Source organism: Oreochromis niloticus, linkage group LG4, assembly GCF_001858045.2.
Source record: "Oreochromis niloticus isolate F11D_XX linkage group LG4, O_niloticus_UMD_NMBU, whole genome shotgun sequence".
Classification (NCBI taxonomy): Eukaryota; Metazoa; Chordata; class Actinopteri; order Cichliformes; family Cichlidae; genus Oreochromis; species Oreochromis niloticus.
Genome location: NC_031969.2, coordinates 4943574 through 4954646, shown reverse-complemented (window position 1 = coordinate 4954646; position 11073 = coordinate 4943574). Strand labels below are relative to the sequence as shown.

The 11073-nt window shown below is 39.1% G+C and overlaps 1 protein-coding gene across 1 annotated transcript; it reads left to right on the top strand.

Moving 5' to 3' along the window:
* The first annotated feature begins 3097 nt into the window (after positions 1-3097).
* Positions 3098-8115, top strand: LOC109202018 (uncharacterized). The gene is made up of 9 exons (XM_019358265.2): positions 3098-3627; positions 4333-4528; positions 4616-4767; positions 5229-5245; positions 5825-5895; positions 5986-6150; positions 6441-6647; positions 6881-7049; positions 7211-8115. Exons 3-9 carry the CDS (start codon positions 4748-4750, stop codon positions 7300-7302), a joined length of 741 nt encoding a protein of 246 aa, XP_019213810.1. The 5' UTR covers positions 3098-3627; positions 4333-4528; positions 4616-4747; the 3' UTR covers positions 7303-8115.
* The last annotated feature ends 2958 nt before the right edge of the window (positions 8116-11073 follow it).

Here is an 11073-nt window from a genome sequence, read left to right as displayed (position 1 = left end):
CAATGAAAAACAAGTTTGTAACTCTCTCTAGGGCAGGGGTCTCAAAATCGTGGCCCACAGGCCATTTGCGGCCCACGTCACCTCTACTTGCGGCATATTGATGTGAAGAAATATTTTTTTTAAATTATTATACGAAAAATGATTTAATACGACGGCAGAGTGTTACAGGCATGGCCCTTTAAGACTGTAGCCTCGTGGGCGGTGTAGTCCTTGCTGCAGGGAGAACGTATGGGACCGCCCCTCCCGCTGTGTGTCTGAGCGGGAGGGAGGCAGAAAAAGGAAAGTGAAAAGTAGTGATGGTAAATTTGATTCTTTTTACTGAATCGAGTTTTAATGAGTCACCAAAGTGAATCGGGTTTTTTGAGTCATTTGATTCACTGAGTCAGTTGACCAGAGAATGCAAAAAATGTACATTTTCAATCAAACTTAATTTCTTTTCTCTTTTCATGTATATCCTACTGCTAAGATGAGTGATTCTAAAAGAAAACAACTATTTTATAGAGCAAAAAAGAGCAAAAAAATTTCTAAAGGGAACATTTATTTTGTTTATTTTTATTTTATTAGTATTTTCCTTAAATGTGTCAAATATATGTTTTCTCATCTAAATGTCCACTGAGCTGTGAGCCAGGGGGCGGTAATGCGCCTTAATATTGGTTGCCAACCAAGAAGAAGAAGAAGCTGTGAGCCAGGAGGGAGGGGGTGAGTGAGTGAGTGAGTGATTCGTTCGCTCTATGATTCAGCACAGGAGGGAGGGGGTTAGTGAGTCCTGAGTGATTTGCTAATGCTGGGCTTACACTGTGCGATTTTTGGCCCATTTTGAGCCGATTTTTCAGTCGTGCGACCGTTTTGTTGATCGGCCCGAGTTTGGCCTTCATTGTGCGTCGTTCATCGTGTAGTATACATGGGGTAACGAGAAGCGATTAACACCTCACGACCAGCTCCCGATCATCAATCGCTTGGTCGGGAGGATTTCAAATCCTCCCGACCGTCGTGAGAGTGTCACCGCAGCCGCTCACACTGCGCACGCGCAAACACATAAATGTCGGTGAAAAAGACGGAGTAGCACAGCAGTGCAACGTGTGATCTGGACACAAGCGATGGAGGCACTCGTAGAACTTTGGAAAGCCCATCTGAGTCTTTTCGATGTGGCATCACAAAATTATCACGACCACAACAACCGTGAAAATAGTTGGATCTACACCGCTGCTCAATCACAGCTGCCTGATCAATGTTTTTCATTAGCAATTTAGCAAAGTTGATGGTGGTGGCGTGAGTCTGTGTGAGTGAAAGACAGAGAGGGAGCGACAGATTTTCTGTTATAACCTTCATTTTTATGGACGCACAGTGTGAGCACTCAGGTCGCATCAGAGCATCGGGCCGTATAGTGTGAGACCCTGCATCGTGACCGATGAACTTCTAACCCCTGCGAGTCAATCGTGCAGTTTGAGCTGAAGCTGAATAACGCGACTGGAAAAATCGCACAGTGTATGCCCAGCTTAACCCTACGATTCAGCACAGGAAAGGAGGGGGTGAGTAGCTCAAATGTGCTGTTAGCATGTTAGCAGAGCGATGCTACTGTGAACCGAGGAGCTATTGTCCTGATGTGAGCTTCTACTCAGGGTTTTTTCTTCCAGTTCAGAGCAGAAATGTTTTTGTTAAGATACTGGATGTTGTGTTTTTCTTCACAATTTTAATTATAAGCTAGATATATTGCTGCTAACAGCAACAGGGATGAGTCAGTGAGTCAGTTGGGCTTGTGAATCATGATTCATGAGTCAGTAAAGTGATTCTCGAGTATTGAACGCTTTGTTCATGATTCGCGCATCACTAGTGAAAAGTACGAGGTGCTACCCAGCAGAAACGGAGATGGAAGCATGTAAATATAAAAATAACCACTGCAGCCAAAAAGAGTGCCTGATGAGCCCAGTTGTAAGTAAGCTATTAAGACTTGACTGTACACCGTGTTCGTGTTTTCCTCCAAAACAATAAAGTTCTGCTGGAGCCAAGGGCGTAGATTTGGTTTTGGCATTGGTGGGGACGGATGATTCAACCACCGAACCCTGCCCTGTTTCTTTTTTTCCCCTTTTTGTCTTTGCTTCTTGATAAAAAAAAGGAGAATTATACTTGCTTACATATGCTATTCTACATGCTTTTAAACCATTTAAAATTACAATTCATAGTTTTTTTTTTATGTGAATTATATAATGTTAAATTACTATTAAACAAATGACTCAGTATTTTAGACTTTAGTTTACTTCAGCCATATTCCATATAAATCAGGTATCATACAAAAATAAAAAAAGCTTCAAATACAGTCATGACAATAAAGAATATGACTTTAAGGACTTAACAACATTTCTTCAGTTATAGTACACCAACATCTCTGATACATTAGCACTAAGGGAACACTGAATGACCTGCTGGTTTTTGTCCATAAAACTACTCATCTAAGATTACCACAAAGTAAAAGATCTCTCAGCAAAATTATGCAACATTTTAGGCACTATTGCCCTGATCAAATCAGTGAGCTGGGATTTTTTATTCTAAACATGAACTACTGTTACGGCAACAGACATGGACTACTAGTGCCCCACACAACAACTCAATGTCCACTATGTGAAGGAGCCAAACACATGTCTTCTCCTCTCGTTAACTGAGATGAACTGCTGGCATTTTTGTTTTACACACTCTCAGAAATAGAGGTACGAGAGAAGAACATTTTTGTACCTATAGGTACATTTTTTGTAAATGTTCCCTTAAAAGTACAATACTGGTCTTTAAAAGTCCAGAAATGCCCCTTTAAAGGTTCAATTTGAAATAAAGTACAAATCTGTACCATTTTGACCTGTACTGCAGTGACAGTGGCAGAATATGGTAATGGGTCAGCATGGGAAAATCTGGATGGGCCTGGTTAATTGTAAAATTCATATGAGATGTGAGTGTGCTCATAAAAGCTACATGTTATAATCAAATCTGTTGGTCCTCTCCTCTGTACGTAAATTATCCTATGATGCAAAGAATATCTGTAACCTACCTTTGTGTAAGTTATGTTAAATTATTAAAAAACACACACACAATGACATGCAGGCACAACCAAATGATGTTAAAAAAAACTGGTCCATTTCCATTTTATTAAGTTCCAGTTATAATTTTTAATGTTTTAAATCTTGGTTGTAGCCTTCAAAAACGTGAAATCATTTTACTGTTATGTTTGGCCATTTACTTTTTCGCTTTTACTACATCCTAGAATTGTTCATTAATTGTGAGGCTTTTATGGAATTTGCAACATCAAGTTAAACCGAGGTTCTTTGGAAGTTAAAATGTCAAGCAGATTTTTATGTTACGGTGACTACATTTTGTAAGTTACAAATATAGTTCGCCAAGACAGCATAACGGTTTCTAAACAACTGCGCATTAATACCACAATGTTGTATTTTCATGTGTCAAGTTCGCAACGCGCATTAATCCCAAAGGCTGAAAAGCCAGCAGCGATGAGTGCTCCGCCTCCGCGCTGACTAGCGTTGACGCAGAAAATGACTCTCAGGGGGTTATCGATGGAGGAGCTCCTTAAAAAGTTGATGGAAGAAGGCATTGATGTGTCAGACGACGAGGCGCAAAGGTTTAGAGGTAAGTCGGGTGTGATTTTGTGTTTTTATAAAAATTACAACGTGGTAATTTTACAGTAGAGTTAGCAAAAGTCCGAAGAGCTAGATTTAACATGGGTGAAAGCTAGCAGTTAGCTAAGTTTTAAACAAAGAAAGATACAAATGTGGACTATTTAGACTGTTGGTGGAATGTTCAACGTCTGTCTGCCCGCCGTATTCGAGTGTTTTATCAATAAATAGTGACTAACCGTGTACAACAATGTAGAAAAATCAATAATTTCTCAAAACGTGCTAGTATGTAAATATAGCTATTAACAAAATCGTTTTCTAAGCAAAATTTATCGCATCTAACTTGTTTCCCGCTCAAAGGGATTTTAAACAATGGAAGATACACATTTGTACCATTCCACCTACTTAGTGGGATTTTCGAATATGAGAGCTGTAAGCTCTGCGCAGGGACACTGTCTGCAAACACCTGTGATGCCAGCTAGCTGCTCGATCAGGGATCGATTTATAATTTCAAATAAACCAAAATCAAGGAGGCAAATTGTGGGCAGCAAAAACAGACAAGATAGCCTAGGATTCTATTCTATCCACAACTCGGGTTATTGTTTTGGTTGCAATGAATAATGCCTACAGCCAACAGGCAATCGGCGCAAGGATTTCCCCCCCAAAAGAAATTTGAAAATGGTTTTATTTTTATTTCATGCTGTACTTTATATTTCAGATAACGATGTAGATGGAGAGACGGTAGACTGTGGACTCACTGAGACCATGGTTGCATATCTTTTTGACAAGTCTTTCAAAAAGCAGCTGAAGTTCAGAGACTTCACAAACCGCTACAAGGAAGTCATCATCACTTTACAACCGGTCGACCCATTTGAAGGTACAGTTGAAGGTCCAGTGTCCCAAGCAAACCAGAGGTAGGTTGTGATAAATGTCTAAATTTGCATATGCATTTAAGTGCTTGCAAAATGGCTAGTTAATGCTGTTTTCCTACTGTATTGCAGTTCTATACCTTCTTGCCTGCAGTCATTTCCATTCCAAAATTCCCACAAGATGTCCAGAGTCGCTTGGATCTCAAAGAACCAGTCCAGAAAGAACAGAAGTACCGAAACAAAATAATTGGGACTCTTTATGAAATGCTGTCACAGTACACAATGTAAGGGTTCCTTTCTGAATAATTACATTAATTTCTTAATATTAATATTAAGAAATTGGTTAGCCCATCTGCCTCCCAATCTGGAGACCAGCGTTCGAGTCTGGCGTGACACACGGTTCCAATGAACTGGCAATAGTGGTAAAACCATACCTCCTGTGTCTCCAGACCTTGTCTGGACTATGATATCCAAAGTGTTCATTTTCGAATTTGCTCAAGAGTAAATTAATAATTCAGGACTGCAGTCAATTAATTAATGGAGTTTGGGAGAGGTGTGGCTGTTTATCCGCGCCCATTTTTAAAAAATTAAAATCAACTTTAGCTACATTGATTTGACATTGGTCTATAACATACTATTTACGGTAATAACAATATGAGTAGAAGAATTGAAGAACAGAAAAGCCCCCAGGAAAGGATAAGAGTAATCAGTGTACTGTGTGTTGTTTTTCTTATGTTTGAAACAGGTACCCAACCCACTCAGGCTATGTCCACACGTACACGGGTATTTTTGAAAACGGAGATTTTCCGTTTTCGTTTTAAAAAATAATCCCGTCCACACGTAAAGGCAGAAATGAAGTAAAAACGCTGCTAGGAACATGCCAAAGCAGCAGGTGGCGCTATATTCCTAACCGTGTAGAAATGTTGGCCAATCAGAAGTCTAGAAGCCTCGGTGGGAAATAGTAAACAAAGCTGGGGCATAGAAGCAGAACCGAGTCGTATGTGTGGAGGGACAGTAACTGTGTGTGTATATGTAAGCATTTAAACACTGCAGAGAGTACAATTAACAGTATTGTAGAAATTCATTTCACCGAAACAACAACGTGGCGCACACTGTGACGTCAAAAAAGGCGCACACCTTTGACGCTGCGTTTTCTCCGTTTTTCTCGTCCACACGTAAATGCAAAAACGGAGTTTTAGAAAATATCCACCCTGGCCGGAGTTTTTAGAAATCTCCGTTTTCAGTGACTGAAAACGCCGTTTACGTGTGGACGAAAGGTGCAAACGCATAGAAAAATCTGCGTTTTCAAAAATACCCGGGTACGTGTGGACATAGCCTCAGACTACATCCAGGTCATCAAAGCCCTGATTGTGAAGTATCCTTTCTTAAGAGATGTACACGGAAATGGTTATGTGAGTACCTCTCCTTTTTTGTTTCTTTTATAGATTATATTAATATAAAGTAAGCATAATTAACTACTTATATACATTTGAAACAACTAGGACACCTGGCACAGCCAACTCAAGAGAAAGTTCAAAGCAGAACGGGCTCCCTTAATCAGCAACGAAGAAGTGAACCGGGTTAAAGAAAAGTTTGGACGCACGCAGAAACATCGGACCACAGAGGAATCCAGCAGCTCCTGTCTGAAGAGACTGAAGCCCTCTCTCGTAAATCCTCACACCCTCAGCCTCTAAGAGCTAAGGTAACATATGTAGTCTTATCATGTTCACTGTAAAGCTAAAAGTAAACATTAATTGAAAGAAACATGTTAACAGATAACATTAACATAGAAAAAGGAACTTCACAGTTGATTTAACAAAAGTCAGCTCAACTTGCAATTCCTATTCAACATTTTTGCATTTTTTTCAAAGCATTTGGTGTACAAATTACTGCATTTCGCGTAACATTAACTTATCAGATTTTACTTATGATAATACTGATATCTGCTTTGACAAAGGATTCGTGCTTTGTGGGGGAAGATGCAGCCTCCGTTGATGCTCATATCAAGGTGCTAAATGATCAGCACAGGACGCTACATCCTGACACAGCACTGGTGAAAGACCGCATGACAAAAACCTTTGCATGGAGACGTCAAGAGGTAGCTGAAGGAATGTGTACTGTGGACCTATTAAAGAGATATCCATTCCTGGGGACATCTGCAGGGGTAAGAATTGTTAAGATGATTGGGGAAACAGCTAATGATTTTTTTGTCTCTAAATCTGATTATTATTTTCTGTACTAACTGATTAATCAATCTGTTTATTATCTTTAGAATTTTTGTTCAAGGGTTAAAGCACTTTACATTTATCTCCAGTCTGTGTCTTTAAACATGTCAAAAGTTTAAATCCTCAATGTAAAATGTCATTCTTTTGTCTATTCTGCTCTTTTCATTTCCAGTTGTGTGATGAGGTTGATTTAATGCATCCCTGCCAAGACAACATCTGTTGCCGCTTTAGCGAGAACTTCACTGCTGTTCTTCAAAATGTTCTTCAAATGACCAAGGATTTGCCACTGAAGAAGGTCTACATGGAGGCAAGAGAGAATGCACTGGCTGAAGACATTACAGGTACTAATTTGACCTCATACAAATAGTAAATTTTGTGACAATTCATTTGCGCTCTCTTCCAAAGATAATTGATGTACCATAGTGCCATGTCAAGAGCATGTTAATGGGAATTTGCATGCTATCAAAATCTAATGAAGTGCATTTGCATCTGTATGACCTAGGAATTGACTTCAAGGGGGCACTTCTCCTCTTGCCATCCATCTTCAAGGAGAAGATAGAAGATTTCATCATCCTTGGAGAGGTAAATGCATGATGCAATGCATAGCCTTTGGCCACAAGTTTCATTCTCGGTGTTTTGTTGGCATGGAGCTGAATTCAGCTGCGGTTCAGCATCACAGCTAAGCTAATGTAGGGGAAACACTGCTGTTAATCCACAGACTTACAGAATGCTCTGGAAATGAACAAAAGTTTTACAGATGTGCATTTTCAGAATAAAGTGCTTCAGCGTGTGTCTGCTATATCTGTCAGCAGTGTCAAATATGAACTTGAGGATGTTTTTGTAGTTGGCCATGTACACACTGAAGCCATACCTATATTCTTTAAAATCAAGTATATTTTGAATGTTGATACTTGTTGGGTATTGTGTGGGAAACTGTTACTTCCTTGCACTTATGAATGTCAGTTCCATGCTTACCAAGTGGCAGTTCACAATGACTGGATCCTGTTCAATCCAGGAAATGAATTAGACTTTCAAGCTCTAGACACCTATTTAGTTGATGATAGGCTGTTTGTGTCCTTGAGGTATTATGTGTGACGTGATTGCAAGCACATTTTCCACTTTGTCTATATATATGACATATATATATTCTGGCTTGTTGAAGTAGAGCAAAACATTTGTGTGGACAGTTTTTTAAATACATGCCATCTCTGTGATCCGTCAAAAACATTGTGTTCAGGTGTTTAATGTCTTTATGTGATTGTTTACTTTTTTAAATGAATGTATTTTTCTTGACATGTCCTATGGCAATATAAGAATGTAATCAAGGATGTATTCCTGTGGTTGTTTAAATGCTTTGATGTGATTCTATTATCGAAAATAAATGGTTAAATAACCAAATATTTTGGACTATTGGGGGTACATTTTTGTCTCTTTAGGTACGAAATAGGTTGTCGCTGGGGGGGTACCCTCATAGGTACCCTATTGTACCCTTTTCAAGGGAACATTTCTGTACTATAGTTTGAAGGTACATTTATGTCTTAGGAAAGTACATGATTGTACTTCAGATGGTACAACTTCATAAGGTACAAAAATGTACCACGCCTAAAGGGTACAGAAATGTCCTTCAAAAAGGAACACCCCCAGCGACAAGCATTTGTACCCTTTTTGGTACACTTTGGTACCCCTATTTCTGAGAGTGCATCTATACTGTCCAGTCTCTCCTGGTGGACATGGCATCACGTTATTCATGGTTACATACAATTTTAGACTGATGTGGACCAAAGCCTAAAACGATGTGCCAGGAGTTTGCTGTTCTCACCGGCTCAGATATTTGAAGTTTACACAGCTACATTCTCGCCTGAAAATATGTTAAACGTTTATTTTGCGACCCAGAAACAGTAGAGTAATATCAAAACTAAGTAGCTGCAGTAGTATTAGCTATTGCTGGAAACTGGAATTGGCTGTGCCAATCTGAGATATGGTTTTTCAATTTTGTTGTCCGGGTGGAAAAACGGGGGAAATTCGGGAGAATGGTGGCTCCGGGAGATTTTCGGGAGGGGCACTGAAATTCGGGATTCTCACGGAAAAATCGGGAGGGTTGGCATGTATGGCCTAGATTAGCCTGTAACGTTATTATGATGGACACATTTTATGACTGAACTTGACTTTAAGTGACTTACAGGTTTCTTTGAAAAATACTTTGTTATATCCAGGTTCTTCCTTTTTGCTGCCATCCTCCTCTCCTCCCTGCAGGTCCTCACAGCGCAGGCTTGCCGCTGCTAAAACTAAACAGAGCTCCTTGAAAGGCACAGCCAATCACATTGGCCATATTTGTCACATGAGGTAAGACTCCAGTAGAGAACGTAATTTAACTCTTTCTGCACTGCTAGGTGAATGAAACGTTGACAGATCGTTTGTTTTTTTTCTTTCTATCGGTTTTGTTTTTCTTTACTCGAAGAGATCAAATTATTGGTGGGGACAATTCAATAATTACTGGATATTGGTGGGGACATGTCCGTCTATGCCAAATCTACGCCCTTGGTTGGAGCAGCCTTTCAATGCCTCTCTCTGTCTCTCAGACAGTAAAGCTCGTTCCCGGCCACGAGCCCGACACGGAACCCAAAGTATTAGCCAGAGGTCTCCTTACCACTTTTCAGAGCCGCGGACCTGGCCGAGGTAACAAGAGAGTGCAAACATGGTTAGGGCTGTGTTAGTTCAGTGAGAGATTTATTTGGAAAGAAAACTATTTTTACTTGCAGATGAAAACTAATGTGTACGCTTATGCCTGCATTTTTATTTTGTTAAATACAAACAAAATTGTAGCAAAAGTGCTGGAAAGTGTCTGGCCAGAAAGAGCTGTTTATTTGGTAGTTCAATGAAACTACTGTACTATACTGCTGAGTGACTGTCTGCTGCTCATTAAATACATTTCATTGCAATGTTGACCCTGTGCTAACTTGCATATGACAAATAAAACTGAAGCGGAAAGGCTTCAGATAGTTAAGAGTGAGAAAAAAAATTGCGTTCATGTTTGCAATTTTGTCTTGTTACACAATATTTAGAATTAAATAAAACAAACAAAACACTACATTTTAGGAAATATTAGAGGATGTTTTCGTGTTTGTTTTTTTGTACTACTTGGACACTAAAGTGGCCCTCCAATGAGATGACGGTGCCAGAAGTGGCCCACGGCTCATTTGAGTTTGAGACCCCTGCTCTAGGGGAGGGGCATTAGAAACCTCAGGATGAAGGTTTACTGGATCCTCTTTCCTACTGAAACACCTATTTCACCTGAGATTAAGCTAGAAGCTTAAAATAACATTTACATAATGCAAAATACTGTCAGACTCTGTGAAATACAAATGATCAGTTACTTAGTTTAACAATTAACACTTGCTAAGCAGAAATTCTAAACAGAATCAGATGCTGAATGTTACAGGAACCCACTTATCTGTGGTGGTCACTGAATGCTGTTGTATTTTCTGTTGTTGGAGTTGGCAGCAGTTGGACATTCTGATGGCGAACAGTCAGAAAACACACATGCAGTAATTGGTTTGTGTTACGGTCAAAGTCAGACCGCAATTTTTGTCCTTTAAAAATTAAAGGTCTTATAATTTATATAACAGATAGTCTCTCTAAGAGTATCTCATTTGAAAGTGGAGACAAGATTATCCACTGATCCAATTCACATTACCCGAATATTTTCTTTGAAGCTGGATTCAAATCATTTTCTTTCATCTTTTCTCTCCATGTTAACAAAATCATAGAACATAAAATCAGTCTTTATGCTGATGATATTTTACCTTTTCTCAGACATTCACAAACCATTCACTCTGAGTGAAATGAAATGGTGAGGGTGAAGGTCAGTCTACTGAAAGTGCAAAATGCTGCAGACTCCTGGTCCCACCAAAACATTCAGCTTAAGAGGAAACTCTATACAGTACATTTTCTCAGAAATAAATGTGGTTCAAAATATGCATAATATGCTTGAATAACATGTCTGAATGTATTTTAACTTGTGTATTACATACCGTTTCTTCAAGGCCAGTGTACAATGTACAGTTTAACCTCAATAAACTAAAAATCCAAGTACATACAGTTGCCGTACTGACAGTACTGAAAAGAATTTCAAAACCCTTTGGTAAAAGTTATCATGATGACTATCTAAATTACATGTGACTTCACTGTGTTGGAAGAGATATAGCATAAATGCCAGTTCATCTCATAAGAGCTATTGAATGTATTAATTTAAGTAATATTTTTTATTAAGAATATTTTAATTTGGCAGGAGCTGTAGGGAGATGTTTTTTTATGAGAGAGAAGACAATTATATGCTCCAATTACACTTTTTAAAAGTGTATTATC

Excerpts from the sequence above, each read along its gene's own strand:
- LOC109202018 (XM_019358265.2), top strand. The coding sequence starts at position 4,748 with ATGCTGTCACAGTACACAAT. Across the intron at positions 5,896-5,985 it reads ATGTACACGGAAATGGTTAT|GACACCTGGCACAGCCAACT; the intron begins GTGAGTACCTCT and ends TGAAACAACTAG. Across the intron at positions 6,648-6,880 it reads TCCTGGGGACATCTGCAGGG|TTGTGTGATGAGGTTGATTT; the intron begins GTAAGAATTGTT and ends TTTCATTTCCAG.